This window comes from Palaemon carinicauda, chromosome 27 (genome assembly GCF_036898095.1).
Source record: "Palaemon carinicauda isolate YSFRI2023 chromosome 27, ASM3689809v2, whole genome shotgun sequence".
Taxonomy (NCBI): domain Eukaryota; kingdom Metazoa; phylum Arthropoda; class Malacostraca; order Decapoda; family Palaemonidae; genus Palaemon; species Palaemon carinicauda.
Genome location: NC_090751.1, coordinates 89304883 through 89322382, shown reverse-complemented (window position 1 = coordinate 89322382; position 17500 = coordinate 89304883). Strand labels below are relative to the sequence as shown.

Sequence of the window (17500 nt, the reverse complement as noted above, 5' to 3'; positions counted from 1 at the left end):
GTTAATAAATAATTAGTATAAGTAATTATATAAGCTTGAGTTGCTGTAGCAAATATCATAGATAATTGTGCTCATTATTTTTTTTAAATATCTAAAAAAAATTAAATTAAAAGAAAAAAATTATAATCTACAATATATAATAAAGGGCAAGTGCATGGTTTTATATATATATATATATATATATATATATATATATATATATATATATATATATATATATATATTCGGTGACACTCAGCTCTCCCAGTCCCTCGGGTAAAAGATGGGGGAATAGTCTTACCCTGGCCTGGTGATTGGGGGTGCGTGTGTGGTCAAGTGCATATCCAACTAAATATTCAGATGTAATTTTTGTCGCGTTGCGTATGCTAGTAAGCATAATATAAACTAAAATCAATAGACAGATATTCTAAAATCTTTTTTTAGTTTGAAATCGACAAAATCATTTCGAACTTATTCAAAAATTCACCTAGCGAAATATCTATATGGACATAATCTCTATTGCTGAAGTACCTATACAAATATTAGATTATTAACAAGGTACACACGCTGAAATAGTCACCAAAGGTGTTATTTGCCGGGAAAGTACTCAAATTCTAATTTTAGATAAAATGAGCCAAACTTAACATATAATCATAAGCGCTTCTTTTTGTGGCAGGATCCTTGTTTAAAGTTACGAATTATCATGAAATTTTCTACTGTTAAATCAACCCCCTTCTAAGATAATTTACCATCATTATGATCTAATTTTCTTTACCATAAATATTTTCTTATTCCCCACCGTTATCCCTACATTAAGGGGTCGGTTGCCGGATGCGGCCTCTCCAATGCCTTCGATCAAAGTCATCCTCTTCCACCAAACCTCTTCTCTCCATATCATCCTTCACCTTATCTCGCCATCTAAATCTCTGCCTCCCTCTTCATCTTCTTCCCCGCCGTTATCCCTACATTAAGGGGTCGGTTGCCGGATGCGGCCTCTCCAATGCCTTCGATCAAAGTCATCCTCTTCCACCAAAGCTCTTCTCTCCAAATCATCCTTCACCTTCTCTCACCATCTAAATCTCTGCCTCCCTCTTCATCTTCTTCCCCGCCGTTATCCCTACATTAAGGGGTTGGTTGCCTCTCCAATGCCTTCGATCAAAGTCATACTCTTCCACCAAACCTCTTCTCTCCATATCATCCTTCACCTTATCTCGAAATCTAAATCTCTGCCTCCCTCTTCATCTTCTTCCCCACCGTTATCCCTACATTAAGGGGTTGGTTGCCTCTCCAATGCCTTCGATCAAAGTCATACTCTTCCACCAAACCTCTTCTCTCCATATCATCCTTCACCTTATCTCGCCATCTAAATCTCTGCCTCCCTCTTCATCTTCTTCCCCGCCGTTATCCCTACATTAAGGGGTTGGTTGCCTCTCCAATGCCTTCGATCAAAGTCATACTCTTCCACCAAACCTCTTCTCTCCATATCATCCTTCACCTTATCTCGAAATCTAAATCTCTGCCTCCCTCTTCATCTTCTTCCCCACCGTTATCCCTACATTAAGGGGTTGGTTGCCTCTCCAATGCCTTCGATCAAAGTCATACTCTTCCACCAAACCTCTTCTCTCCATATCATCCTTCACCTTATCTCGCCATCTAAATCTCTGCCTCCCTCTTCATCTTCTTCCCCGCCGTTATCCCTACATTAAGGGGTTGGTTGCCTCTCCAATGCCTTCGATCAAAGTCATACTCTTCCACCAAACCTCTTCTCTCCATATCATCCTTCACCTTATCTCACCATCTAAATCTCTGCCTCCCTCTTCATCTTCTTCCCCACCGTTATCCCTACATTAAGGGGTTGGTTGCCTCTCCAATGCCTTCGATCAAAGTCATCCTCTTCCACCAAACCTCTTCTCTCCATATCATCCTTCACCTTATCTCGCCATCTAAATCTCTGCCTCCCTCTTCATCTTCTTCCCCGCCGTTATCCCTACATTAAGGGGTCGGTTGCCGGATGCGGCCTCTCCAATGCCTTCGATCAAAGTCATCCTCTTCCACCAAAGCTCTTCTCTCCAAATCATCCTTCACCTTCTCTCACCATCTAAATCTCTGCCTCCCTCTTCATCTTCTTCCCCGCCGTTATCCCTACATTAAGGGGTTGGTTGCCTCTCCAATGCCTTCGATCAAAGTCATACTCTTCCACCAAACCTCTTCTCTCCATATCATCCTTCACCTTATCTCGCCATCTAAATCTCTGCCTCCCTCTTCATCTTCTTCCCCGCCGTTATCCCTACATTAAGGGGTTGGTTGCCTCTCCAATGCCTTCGATCAAAGTCATACTCTTCCACCAAACCTCTTCTCTCCATATCATCCTTCACCTTATCTCGCCATCTAAATCTCTGCCTCCCTCTTCATCTTCTTCCCCGCCGTTATCCCTACATTAAGGGGTTGGTTGCCTCTCCAATGCCTTCGATCAAAGTCATACTCTTCCACCAAACCTCTTCTCTCCATATCATCCTTCACCTTATCTCGAAATCTAAATCTCTGCCTCCCTCTTCATCTTCTTCCCCACCGTTATCCCTACATTAAGGGGTTGGTTGCCTCTCCAATGCCTTCGATCAAAGTCATACTCTTCCACCAAACCTCTTCTCTCCATATCATCCTTCACCTTATCTCGCCATCTAAATCTCTGCCTCCCTCTTCATCTTCTTCCCCGCCGTTATCCCTACATTAAGGGGTTGGTTGCCTCTCCAATGCCTTCGATCAAAGTCATACTCTTCCACCAAACCTCTTCTCTCCATATCATCCTTCACCTTATCTCGCCATCTAAATCTCTGCCTCCCTCTTCATCTTCTTCCCCACCGTTATCCCTACATTAAGGGGTTGGTTGCCTCTCCAATGCCTTCGATCAAAGTCATCCTCTTCCAACAAAGCTCTTCTCTCCAAATCATCCTTCACCTTCTCTCGCCATCTAAATCTCTGCCTCCCTCTTCATCTTCTTCCCCACCGTTATCCCTACATTAAGGGGTTGGTTGCCTCTCCAATGCCTTCGATCAAAGTCATACTCTTCCACCAAACCTCTTCTCTCCATATCATCCTTCACCTTATCTCGCCATCTAAATCTCTGCCTCCCTCTTCATCTTCTTTCCCACCGTTATCCCTACATTAAGGGGTTGGTTGCCTCTCCAATGCCTTCGATCAAAGTCATACTCTTCCACCAAACCTCTTCTCTCCATATCATCCTTCACCTTATCTCGCCATCTAAATCTCTGCCTCCCTCTTCATCTTCTTCCCCACCGTTATCCCTACATTAAGGGGTTGGTTGCCTCTCCAATGCCTTCGATCAAAGTCATACTCTTCCACCAAACCTCTTCTCTCCATATCATCCTTCACCTTATCTCGCCATCTAAATCTCTGCCTCCCTCTTCATCTTCTTTCCCACCGTTATCCCTACATTAAGGGGTTGGTTGCCTCTCCAATGCCTTTGATCAAAGTCATACTCTTCCACCAAACCTCTTCTCTCCATATCATCCTTCACCTTATCTCGCCATCTAAATCTCTGCCTCCCTCTTCATCTTCTTCCCCACCGTTATCCCTACATTAAGGGGTTGGTTGCCTCTCCAATGCCTTCGATCAAAGTCATACTCTTCCACCAAACCTCTTCTCTCCATATCATCCCTCACCTTATCTCGCCATCTAATTCTCTGCCTCCCTCTTCATCTTCTTACCCACCATGATCCCTACTTTGAGGGGTCGATTGCCTGACGCGCCCTCACCAATGCCTTCTATCAAAGTCATCCTCTTTCACCAAACCTCTTTTCTCCATATCATCCTTCACCTTATCTCGCCATCTAATTCTCTGCCTCCCTCTTCATCGTCTTCCCCACCGTTATCCTTACTTTGAGGGGTCGATTGCCTGACGCGCCCTCACCAATGCCTTCTATCAAAGTCATCCTTTCACCAAACCTCTTTTCTCCATATCATCCTTCACCTTATCTCGCCATCTAATTCTCTGCCTCCCTCTTCATCGTCTTCCCCACCGTTATCCCTACTTTGAGGGGTCGATTGCCTGACGCGCCCTCACCAATGCCTTCTATCAAAGTCATCCTCTTCCACCAATGCTCTTCACTCCATATCATCCTTCACCTTATCTCGCCATCTAATTCTCTGCCTCCCTCTTCATCCTCTTACCCACCATGATCCCTACTTTGAGGGGTCGATTGCCTGATACGCCCTCACCAATGCCTTCTATCAAAGTCACCCTCTTCCACCAATGCTCTTCACTCCATATCATCCTTCACCTTATCTCGCCATCTAATTCTCTGCCTCCCTCTTCATCGTCTTCCCCACCGTTATCCCTACTTTGAGGGGTCGATTGCCTGACGCGCCCTCACCAATGCCTTCTATCAAAGTCATCCTCTTTCACCAAACCTCTTTTCTCCATATCATCCTTCACCTTATCTCGCCATCTAATTCTCTGCCTCCCTCTTCATCGTCTTCCCCACCGTTATCCCTACTTTGAGGGGTCGATTGCCTGACGCGCCCTCACCAATGCCTTCTATCAAAGTCATCCTCTTTCACCAAACCTCTTTTCTCCATATCATCCTTCACCTTATCTCGCCATCTAATTCTCTGCCTCCCTCTTCATCGTCTTCCCCACCGTTATCCCTACTTTGAGGGGTCGATTGCCTGACGCGCCCTCACCAATGCCTTCTATCAAAGTCATCCTCTTTCACCAAACCTCTTTTCTCCATATCATCCTTCACCTTATCTCGCCATCTAATTCTCTGCCTCCCTCTTCATCGTCTTCCCCACCGTTATCCCTACTTTGAGGGGTCGATTGCCTGACGCGCCCTCACCAATGCCTTCTATCAAAGTCATCCTCTTCCACCAATGCTCTTCACTCCATATCATCCTTCACCTTATCTCGCCATCTAATTTTCTGCCTCCCTCTTCATCCTCTTACCCACCATGATCCCTACTTTGAGGGGTCGATTGCCTGATACGCCCTCACCAATGCCTTCTATCAAAGTCATCCTCTTCCACCAATGCTCTTCACTCCATATCATCCTTCACCTTATCTCGCCATCTAATTCTCTGCCTCCCTCTTCATCTTCTTACACACCATGATCCCTACTTTGAGGGGTCGATTGCCTGACGCGCCCTCACCAATGCCTTCTATCAAAGTCATCCTCTTTCACCAAACCTCTTTTCTCCATATCATCCTTCACCTTATCTCGCCATCTAATTCTCTGCCTCCCTCTTCATCTTCTTCCTCACCGTTATCCCTACATTAAGGGGTTGGTTGCCTCTCCAATGCCTTCGATCAAAGTCATCCTCTTCCAAATAACCTCTTCTCTCCATATCTTCCTTCACCTTATCTCGCCATCTAATTCTCTGTCTCCCTCTCGATCTTCTCCCCCCAACAGGTTCCTCCCAAGCCCTCCTTACTTCCTCCTCACCATACATCCTCAACACATGCCCACACCATCTCAGTCGTGACACTCTTAACATCTCCGTAATCTTTACTACACCTCCGATTTTCTTACTTCATTTTCAAATCTTTCAAACATTGATATTCCCATAATCCACCTTAGCATTCTCATCTCTTCTTTCCTTACATTATATATATGTTTGTATACATCCATATCTACCAGCATGAATTAATTTAATTAATAAATACAATTTAAAATGTCATTCTAGCGAAGCAAAATGCGTCTCTTCCTCATCGTTGGGGTCTTGGCCATGGCGTCTGGCTGGTGCGCTGGGCAGGACGATGAAGCTGAAGAGCTTCCAAACCCGGAGCCCTATCGGCAGACAATGAGGCACTCCTTCAACAGAGTAGGAGGAGGAGGAGGAGGAAGTGGAGGGGGAGGCGGATCTGGATCTAAACCCTCAGCTTCTTACGATCTCAGCAAAACCTTCGATTCCATGATCCGGAAGAACGCAGCAGCAGGTACGTTACATTGATGTAATGTTTCTCATTTTACGTGGTGAGAGGTTGTGCTGTTTCTCTCTTGTTGTGTGAATAGTACTAGGCTAATTTAATACCAGTATTTGAAGTTGAGTATAAATAATTTGACTGATATATATGTATGTATGTATATATATATATATAAAATATATATATATATATATATATATATATATATACTATATATATATATATATATATATATATATATATATATATATATATATATATATTATATAGCATGCCAGTGATGAATTAATGCAGGATTGACAATTTCAAGTCGACTCCAAGTCAATATCATTTTCTTATTCTTCTTCTTCTCATTATTATTATTATTATTATTATTATTATTATTATCAAAAGATTACATAAAAAATACTGATGATAATTAGGCCTTAGTAGACCAGTGACTTTAATTCTATGGCATCAAGGCATCCTAAAACTCTCACATCAGAGTATAAGGTTTGTTACAATGTTTCTAAGCCACCCAAAACTCGATGTGCATTCGAGCAAATGTGCCAATGACATCTACCACATATTGTCTGTCATTCATTGGTGATCATTACATTGCATGACCATCACACTATTTATTATCTCCAGTCGAATCCAATAAATCTAATTTCTATCAAAATTCGTCAACTTTAGAGGATGAATCTCATCACACAGGCTACAGCTTAAAAACATCATTTATACAAGTTCCAAGTTCCTCGTTGCTCTCTCCACAACACTATGATTGTGGACAAATTACTTGAGGCGTAGATGCAAAACGCTGACGTCTGCAAAAAGTTCATTGCCATTAATTACCTCCTACACATAAGGCATAGCTTGCATACTTTTACCTCTAACTTCCAGAACCTGTTTACTACCACTAGAAATTAAATGGGTCCTTTGACTGGCCAGACAGTACTACATTGGATCCTTCTCTTTGGTTACGGCTAGTTTTCCATTTACCTACAAATACACCAAATAGTCTGCCCTATTTCCTACATATTCTCTTCTGTCCTCATACACCTGACAACCCTGAGATTACCAAACAATTCTTCTTCGCTCAAGGGATTAAATATTGCAATGTAATTGTTCTGTGGCCACTTTCCTCTTGGTAAGGGTAAAGGAGACTTTAGCTATGGTAAGCAGCTCTTCTAGGAGAAGCACACTCTTAAATCAAACCATTGTTCATCAGTCTTGGGTAGTGCCATAGCCTCTGTACCATGTCTTTCACTGTCATGGGGTAGAGTTCTCTTGTTTGAGAGTACACTCTGGCACACTATTCTATCTTAATTCTCTTCCTCTTGTTTTGTAAAGTTTTTATAGTTTATATATGAAAGATTTATTTTATTGTTGTTACTGTTCTTAAAATACTGTATTTTAATTGGTTATTACTTCTCTTGTAGTTTCCTTATTTCCTTTCCTCACTGAGTTATTTTCCCTGTTGGAGTCCTTGGGCTAATAGCATCCTGCTTTTCCAACTAGGGTTGTAGCTTAGCAAATAATAATAATAATAATAATAATAATAATAATAATAATAATATATCGGGTAATTTCTTTAGTCGGTGTTCATAACTTCCTTAATTATTTGTCATTGCTTCTAAATTTTCTTCATTCATTAAGCTAAGCATATGCTGTTGTATCATCTGCCTCCTTACACATCACACAGTCTATCCTTATCATTCCTGCTTCTATAATTTCCTTTTAATTCTATCATATTCAACTTTGTTTTCATAACTATTACTATTTCCTTAATGTTAGGTTCTCCTATGTAGTCTCTTCTGCCATTACTATTTACAAACCTCAGTTTGGTCATTTCTGCTTTCTTTTCTTCTATCTTTTTAATATCATTTGCCACTTTATTTACTTTCTTGAGTTCTTACTTTATATAATTTCTTACTGCTCGATTTCAATATTTATTGCATACCTCTATAAGACTATCTCCAGCATTTCCTATACGGCGCAATTCCTTTATTTGGTCTCCCACTATATCCTTTAACTAATCGTTTATTCTCTTATGTTAAGAAACAACATCACATTTTTACACTTCTATTTCCAACTGGTCGTATTCTTTATTTCTGCTATAAACCACAATAAGGTGTGGTAGCAACGTGTTCAAACATTACTTTAATGATTTTGTACTGTATACTCTCTGGTCCTTTCATTTCTTTTTCTTTTATTACGCCCCATGTGTCAATATTTACAAACATTGTAGGTAGCACTACCGTTTCATAAATCTTCATTCTCACAAACAATGCCAAATCTACGTATTGGGAGTATCCAGTATACAGTTGGGTTATCTCTGTTACTGTCTCTATGCCTTGCAATAGTAGTAGTAGTAATAGTAGAGTTTTGGCTTTGGAGCGGCTCAACTTTAATTACACTTAAGAACGCAGCTATGAAGTCTTCCTCTCAGGCTTTGCTAAATGCTCGGTCGACAGTTCGAGGTTCCGGATCCCACCCTTATCTAACTTATACAAATTCCTTCCATCACGAACATGCGCTCTGAGGCGTGACCTGTGCTTCAAAGATTACCATCCACGAGAGCTGTTTGAATACGAAAAGAGTCACGTGTGTTTGAAGTAATTACATTGAGTGGGGATCATGCGTGGTTTTTCAAACACGAGGGGTTTGGTTAAACATCAGGCACGCCCCGGTAATATGCAATATCATGCTTGTAGATTTGCTGACCTTTAAGCAAGCGCTGAAATAACAGAAACTGTCATACTGAACGCCCTATTTATCATGAAAAACTAGTTTAAATGAAATGCATGCTGAACTAATTACACTAGCCAATCTTTAATGAACAGGTGGGCCTAATGATTTTACAGCCTTTATAAGACAAAAATTATGCAACTAGCATAGCCTAATTAGCGAATAAAAAAATAAGAAAAGAATCTGTGACTGATTTCAAACACCTCGCATAATAACGAGTAGCAATGACAAAATTTATATATAATGTTTGTACTCTGTATTATCGTCTTATAGAACCGGGCGTCTTCAGTTGTAAATCAGTTCAGAAAAAAAAAGGTGCTATTGTTGGCGAACTTTTTAGGCAAGATGGTAAATATATCATTAAGCGCGCAATATTTGAAAATAGTAATGGCTTGAAAACAATTCTTAATCATTCAAAATTGAAATTAAGACTATTGCCATCTATTGGTAATTAGTTCACTAATTTTGCTCTAAATCCTTATGTTCCTATTAAAAGAACACATATGAAGTTATCGATATTCAAACTTGTGTGACACTATCTGGAATGGAAAGAGCATAAGATCTAAGTTTTGTAACTACTAGGCCTATAAAAAATACATTGACTGGATATAAGCAGCTTGATAAGATGGAAAGAGCTAATGGAAAATGCTGTGTTGCAAAATCAGTAATCATATGTGCGGGGAATCTAGAATACACTTTAATTCTAGTAATTTCCCAAAAGATATATGTCTGAATAAAAATTACTTTAGTAATCGATTTTATCAATTAAATTTTGCGGATCAGGTTCTTGACTCTAGGGTTGAACAAGGGCAAGGTCTAATGCTGGGTAAACTGAGGGCATCACTTGATTAAATCAGAATTATACCCAATTCTCATACACATGTAGAAAGGAATAATGGGCAACTATTAGAAATGTTCTTGTAAACTTTAAATTTACATATAACCAAAAATGGAACAAAGAATAACTGATAATTGCAGATCACTATTAATTCATCACAGTGAAGAGAAACTTCAGCAACCAGAGAAAAAGGTTTACTTCAGAGTACCTACCTAGGTTTACTCATAACTTAGAAATACATAGAAATAAAAAATAGATTGACCACTTTTTTTTTCTTTTTTTTTTGTGTAGTAATACAATATGTAAATGAAACATTGTTGGTGGCAGTGAAAAAATGCAGTTTTGTGCAAGAATATGAATGTGTAAAAGGAATATTTAATTTTCTCATGACTTTTAATCCGTTATTTTTTTAATCTTACAGTAAATATCCACATCCGACATCATTCAGGCTAATTGTGATTGACCTAACCAAATGGAAAATTGCAGTTAAAATGTCTATGCAAATTTATCCTTATTCATTTTTCCATTCAGTGTTATAACTAAATTCATTATCTCATCAGCTACAAAAATTATGAAGCAGTAAATTCTTTTGGATATAACTCTAATGATGATACAGTACTCAAAAATCTATAAAGAAAATTTTCTTCTACTTTTACCAATGCAATATACATGACAATCAAATAACACATCAAAGCTTCAGTGATATTAGTTGCTAATATTTACCACCAGAAAAAACTGCAAGCAATGTATATATGAAAAAGCCGAAATGAAAGAATATTGTTTTCCTGTATGGGTGGCATATGTTTATTAATAGTAGTAGGTTGGCCCGGGCACCAGTCACCCATTGAGATACTACCAATAGAGTTATGGGGTCCTTTGACTGGCCAGACAGTACTACATTGGATCCCTCTCTCTGGTTACGGTTCATTTTCCTTTTGACTACACATACACCGAATAGTCTGGACTGTTCTTTACAGATTCTCCTCTGTCCTCATACACCTAACAACAATTCTTTTTCACCCAAGGGGTTAACCACTGCACTGTAATTGTTCAGAGGCTACTTTCTTCTTGGTAAGGGTAGAAGAGACTCTTTAGCTATGGTAAGCAGGTCTTCTAGGAGAAGGACACCCCAAAATTAAACCATTGTTCTCTAGTCTTGAGTAGTGCCATAGCCTCTGTACCATGGTCTTCCACTGTCTCTTGGGTTAGCATCCTCTTGCTTGAGGGTATACAGTACTCGGGCACTATTCTATTCAATTTCTCTTCCTCTTGTTTTGATAAAGTTTTTATAGTTTATACAGGGGATATTTATTTTAACGTTGTTACAGTTCTTAAAATATTTTATTTTTCGTTGTTTCCTTTCCTCACTGGAATATTTTCCCTGTTGGGGCGCCTGGGCTTATAGCATCCAACTTTTCCAACTAGGGTTGTAGCTTAGCAAGTAATAATAATAATAATAATAATAATAATAATAATAATAATAATAATAATAATAATAATGAAACAGTGTTAATTGGTGATAGTGAGAAGATGCAGGTCCTGGCGAAAGTATTTGGTGGAACCAAAAAAGTATTACTAGTTGAAATCATTTGGAGAAGTATCTATCATCTTCTGATATCTACTTAATACTTCAAAAAAATAATCTTTTCTTTGGTGGAGTTGCCAATGATATAATTTCACTATATCAGTTTTCAATCTGAAAGCATTTGGGGCCAGTGAAGGAGTTTATAGATGACTGTGAAAAGTGGTGATATCCTCATAACAATATTATTATTATTATTATTATTATTATTATTATTATTATTATTATTATAATTATTATTTGCTAAGCTACAACCCTATTTGGAAAAACAAGACGCTATAAGCCTTAGGGCTCCAACAGGGAAAATAGCCCAGTGAGGAAAGGAAATAAGGAAATAAACTACAAGATATATTTAAGAATAACAACATTAAAATAAATCTTTCACATACAACTTATAAAAACTTCAAAGTAACAAGAGGAAGGGAAATAAAATAGAATAGTGTGCCCGAGTGTACCCTCAAGCAAGAGAACTCTACCCTAAGACAGTGGAAGACCATGGTACAGAGGCTACAGCACTACCTAAGACTAGAGAACAATGGTTTGAGTGGATAGTGGTTATTTATCTTATACTGTATTAACTGGATATATGGAGAAGTCACAATTACTGGTGAAAGGGCTTGCAAGAGTTTAAAAGTTTGGAACTACCTACCATCTTAAAACTTAGGTAAATGGAGTGAATTCTGTCTTCAGCAGAGGGTAGGGTGCAGAGTATGACTGGTATACTCTTAGCCTTAAAGTATGTGTGACCTATTTCTGACATTTGACCTAGCTGTTGACCTTTGACTCAATTATTTACCCAGATAGCCGCATGGGAGGAGACTACGGTGGCAACAGCAGACTTGACATGGGCCTTTCCGACGATACCATATCACGTGACGATTGTAAGTACATTACTGCATTTGACCTAATTCTTAACTGGGCATTTGGGGCATGGGAAGCAGACGACTTCTGAGTACATATGAACTTCAAAGACCTAAGGCTCGCTTCACACGAGAGGATTTTTACCGCACAGGAATATTTCCGCTCGTAAGGAGGCAAGTCTTCACACGGAGGGTTTTTCCTCGAGCGGCCTCGTAGTTTCTATAAGCCGCTATACTGGAACCGCGCGGATTGGCAGTGCACACGGCTAGTAACGGAACCGCGCGGATTAGCAGTGCACGCGGCTAGTAGCGAGACCGCGCGGATTAGCAGTGCACGCGGCTAGTAGCGGGACCGCGCGGATTAGCAGTGCACGCGGCTAGTAGCGGGACCGCGCGGATTAGCAGTGCACGCGGCTAGTAGCGGGACCGCGCGGATTAGCAGTGCACGCGGCTAGTAGCGGGACCGCGCGGATTAGCAGTGCACGCGGCTAGTAGCGGGACCGCGCGGATTAGCAGTGCACGCGGCTAGTAGCGGGACCGCGCGGATTAGCAGTGCACGCGGCTAGTAGCGGGACCGCGCGGATTAGCAGTGCACGCGGCTAGTAGCGGGACCGCGCGGATTAGCAGTGCACGCGGCTAGTAGCGGGACCGCGCGGATTAGCAGTGCACGCGGCTAGTAGCGGGACCGCGCGGATTAGCAGTGCACGCGGCTAGTAGCGGGACCGCGCGGATTAGCAGTGCACGCGGCTAGTAGCAGAACCGCGCGGATTAGCAGTGCACGCGGCTAGTCAATTGCTGCCGCTCGGAATTTCTTTCGAGCGGACAGCGGGTGAATGGCCTCATTGATCTTCATTGATTTCTAATTCACGCGGATGAAACTAAGCGGTATAAAACTGTTCATGTGAAGCGAGCCTAACTTGGGTAATGAAGCAACAAATAGGTATTCCCACCTTTTCCTTATATAAAATGTCTCTTTTTATACCCCCACCCCTCCCCCTTGCCTTTAAACTGAGATTTCTTTTTCCCTCACTCATTATCCTCATCATATCTCAATATCATTCTCAACTGTGTTATCGGATTGCTTCTAATTCAAGGTGATCTAACAACATGGCTATGCAGTATTTGAATATAACGAAGACAAATAATGATAAATATTTTTAACGAGAGATATATAATTCTTGTATGGTTAGGCGAACTACGTATGATCAAACTTGTTACAAGTCGTAACAAAATTTGATTAAACAAACAAAAATAAGTTGAAAAATATAAAATCGAATAAATAGGAAAAAAAATGATTTTCAAAATGTAAAAAATGTAGATTAACAAATTAAAATTTTTTCACAAATACAAAAGAAAAAAAAATTTAAAAACAGAAATAGTACGATTAAAGAAAAAATAAAACCTTTCACGAATTGAAATTATATAATGAAACAAAGAAAAATCTTTTACAATTGAATAAAAAAACAGTAAAGAAACGAACAAAAATCTTTAACAAATTAGAAATATATATATATATATATATATATATATATATATATATATATATATATATATATATACATACACACACACATATATATATATATATATATATATATATATATATATAATATATATATATATATATATATATATAAATTGATCAAATACCTTCGACAAGTCGAAAATATTCGAAAAAAATTTAATTGAAATAAACAAACAAAAACCTTCTAATAATTGAAAGATATTTAATTTAAAAAAAAAAAATCTAACAAATCTACAAAAATGTAATAAAAAAAATCCAATAAAAAACCTTCAACAAATCGAAAACGAAAAAAATAAAATTAAAAACGAACAGTAACGTTACACAAGTCAAACTTAATAATAAAAAAAAAAAATGTCTGGATACAGTTAATCCTATTAATCTCCATTAATCAATATATATATATATATATATATATATATATATATATATATATATATATATATATATATATATGTATATATATATATATATATATATATATATATATATATATATATATATATATATATATATATATATATACTCTACATTACTTGTTTACTTATTCTTATCAGTAGAACTACACTAATCGATAAAGGTCTATAATTTAGGTTTCCCATTTCCTTCACTATTATCACTTCCCCTAAAACATTCTTTCTAGCCCTGCATCGTTTCTTGCAGAGGTATTTTCATGTGCTTACCTTTTCCTTCACACACACACACACACACACTTCCCTCTTGAGCCTCATAACACCAGTTCAATTCCCTTGACGATGCGACAATCGAAGACAAAACTATGACAGTTATTATTACAACAATGACACAAGTCACTTACCGGTCTACGGGCGATTTCACATCGCCCCGAGGAAGATGCCAGTTACCCCTAACGGCATTAATTTTCCACCGTTAGAGGAATGACCACTTGAGAGAAACCACGAAATTGGAACCGAATCATCTTAGTCAGCTTCCCTCTCCCATTCTCGCCATTCGGATTATTATCAAGAGGACGTCGGGGCTCCAGAGAAAAGCTAGCTTGCTTGTCTCGAGAAAAGATTTCTTCTGAAAATAGACAAACCAAAGAATAAGCGATAATAACATTTGACATAGGGAGATGTTGAATAATTGTCTTTTTTCAGATAAACAAACAGCATTGTGAATGCAACATTTTCTGAAATTTTACTTGCTCTCATAAATCAAAAATTTAAAATATATTACTCCAACGTAGTGAATAGTGACGTAAATTATCAATCATGGTTCAGAATTTAGTGACCAGTGCTTTCGTACAACTGAGGAAAAATCACTCAACACAAGACATCTCCAAATCTGATTTTGGAAGTAAGTTACCATCAAGTGGGAAGTCGATTTTTCAGTATATTTACCTTTACACAAAATTGCACATATATATAAACATGTAATTCACGTAATTATACAATGGCCATGCACTTCATTACTCAATTACATTTCAATGCAGTGAAGGATAAATTTTATCTACTTTCTCTTGAGGTTTTTAAAGGATTATTTTGTTATCGTATACAGAATCATGGAGGAGTTAGCGCCATCTGTATGGGGTAGTAATACCCGCGCGCACACACACCTCCGCACACACACGATATATATATATATATATATATATATATATATATATATATATATATATATATATATATATATATATATATATATAAATATATATATACATATATATATATATATATATATATATATATATATATATATATATATATATATATATATAATGTCTTTTTTTGCCGTTCTAGTCCTCTGCAGAATAAAGACCTCAGTCATGTCCTTCCACTTTTTATTATTATTATTATTATTATTATTATTATTATTATTATTATTATTATCCAAGCTACAACTCTCGTTGGAAAAGCAAGATGCAATAAGCCCAAGGGCTCCAATACGGAAAAATAGCCCAGTGAGGAAAGGAAATAAGGAAATAAATAAATGATGAGAACAAATTAGCAATAAATCATTCTAAAAACAGTAACAACGTCAAAACAGATATGTCATATATAAACTATAAAAAGACTTAAGTCAGCCTGTTCAACATAAAAACATTTGCTGCAACTTTGAACTTTTGAAGTTCTACTGATTCAACTAACCGATTAGGAAGATCATTCCACAACTTAGTCACAGCTGGAATAAAACTTCTAGAATACTGTGTAGTATTTAGCCTCATGAGAATTAACTGCCTGCCTAGTATTACGAACAGGATGGAATTGTCCAGGAAGATCTGAATGTAAAGGATGGTCAGAATTATGAAAAATCTTATGCAACATGCATAATGAACTAACTGAACGACAGTGCCAAAGATTAATATCTATATTATGGTCTTTCTTGTTATAATATCCTCTACTTTAGTTTAGTCTCATATCCATGTTTTTTCTAGCTCTTGGTTATTATTTATATATATATATATATATATATATATATATATATATATATATATATATATATATATATATATATACTGTATATATAGTATAATATACATATCGCAGGCACTCATTTTCAAGATATAAGAGATAATATCTAAAGTTTAAGAAAAACTAAACCTATTTTTGTCACTTAAATAACTAGAAAACAGAAAGCCAATTTTAACATTTCACCCCAGTAAATACAGTAAACGTAACCTTATGGACAAAATATTTCATAATCGCAAAATCACCAGTTTCGTTACAATAATGATAATAATAATAATAATAATAATAATAATAACAATTAACAATGAAGAATTAATTATATGACAATAATCATCTTCATCATAAAGAAAGTATCATACAACCATTACTGTATTATAAACATAGTGAGGTTTGAAACAACAACAATAATAAATGAGACAATAATTGAAAACTGATGATTGCAAATACTGAAATGCCATAAATATAAAAACCACAATTATCAACATAATAAAGAGTGGTAATAAGACAGCAGTATTTTTAGAAACAATTCGGAGAGTATTTTGGTGCTGAGTATATTTCTTCTTAAGTTTTTGAGATTTTGACTTTCATTACTCAAAAATAAGTTTTTTTTTTTTTGGGGGGGGGTAAGAAGGCACTTTTTAAAGACTAGTAACAAAGGAGATTATAGTAGGAAACAGGTTTGCCAGGGGGGGGGATGCAAAACCTTGAGAAATATAAGGACGCACCCTACCCTAACCTAACTTACAATGTGGCCCGGTACCCTAGCCTATCCTAACTTACAATGTGGCCCGGCACCCTAGCCTAACCTAACTTACAATTTGGCCCGGCACGCTAGCCTAACCTAACTTACAATGTGGCCCGGCACCCTAGCCTAACCTAGCTTACAAAGTGGCCCGGCACCCTAGCCTAACCTAGCTTACAATGTGGCCCGGCACCCTAGCCTAACTTAACTTGCAAAGACTACTCATAATTTGGCCTGGACTGCCCCAATCCTCTGAGGAGACACACTGAGTAGACCAGCAACCTATTTATATGGGTTAGGCCTACTGCCCTAGCTTAAGCAGTCATCAGATCCAAGTACAGGCTAAATCTTATATCAACGACTTTTCATTCAAGAAATTTGCACACTGCTAAACACTTGGGATGAAACGGCGTTGCTTATTCTCACTTTCTCGTCACACTGGATAGGCGGTTACTTAGTGTAGGAATACATATCAGTAAAAAATGATAAGTAACAAATTGTAAAAAAAAAAAAATGCCATGTCCAGACGCGTTTCAAATATACCTTATGATAAATATACTGACCTTTCAAAGTAGATCGAGATTCATACTTGAGTTTCATACTCTTCTCCACTTCCCGCAATATATTCATCAGTATTCTATATATAAGAAAAAATTCAGCACCATCTTCATTTCCACCATCAAGGTCCTCACTTTCATTATTTCTTCAATCAAGCAATTTTACTCAAACAACTGACGACCAATATCCTCGCCAAACAGCAGCTACTATAGACACTCCCGCGATTTGAACAGTAAAATCTACCGACACTAAAAGCAATTTTTCGAATTTTCCGTTTGTCGCCATGATCATAATGATCTCACTGAAATTCATGCTGAAA

The 17500-nt window shown here is 37.9% G+C and overlaps 2 protein-coding genes across 5 annotated transcripts in view; one reads left to right on the top strand and one right to left on the bottom strand.

Annotated features, from left to right (window-relative positions):
• Positions 1-17500, bottom strand: part of LOC137620790 (Na(+)/citrate cotransporter-like) — a 130479-nt gene that overhangs the window by 112920 nt on the left and 59 nt on the right. Inside the window, exons 1-2 of the mRNA XM_068351221.1 lie at positions 17187-17500; positions 14270-14493 (exon numbers count right to left, since the gene is read on the bottom strand). The exon at positions 17187-17500 is cut by the window's right edge and continues 59 nt beyond it. The gene's annotated coding sequence lies outside the window, so the exon portion shown is untranslated. The remainder of the gene's footprint in view (positions 1-14269; positions 14494-17186) is intronic.
• The window catches only part of LOC137620791 (uncharacterized), a 24563-nt gene continuing 12745 nt past the window's right edge, over positions 5683-17500 (top strand). For 2 of the 4 annotated variants that reach the window (XM_068351223.1, XM_068351222.1), the window contains exons 1-2: positions 5683-5932; positions 11871-11951. In XM_068351223.1, the coding sequence (XP_068207324.1) occupies positions 5689-5932; positions 11871-11951 (325 nt within the window). In that variant the 5' untranslated portion in view covers positions 5683-5688. The remainder of the gene's footprint in view (positions 5933-11870; positions 11952-17500) is intronic. The other 2 variants (XM_068351225.1, XM_068351224.1) reach the window with 1 other exon arrangement.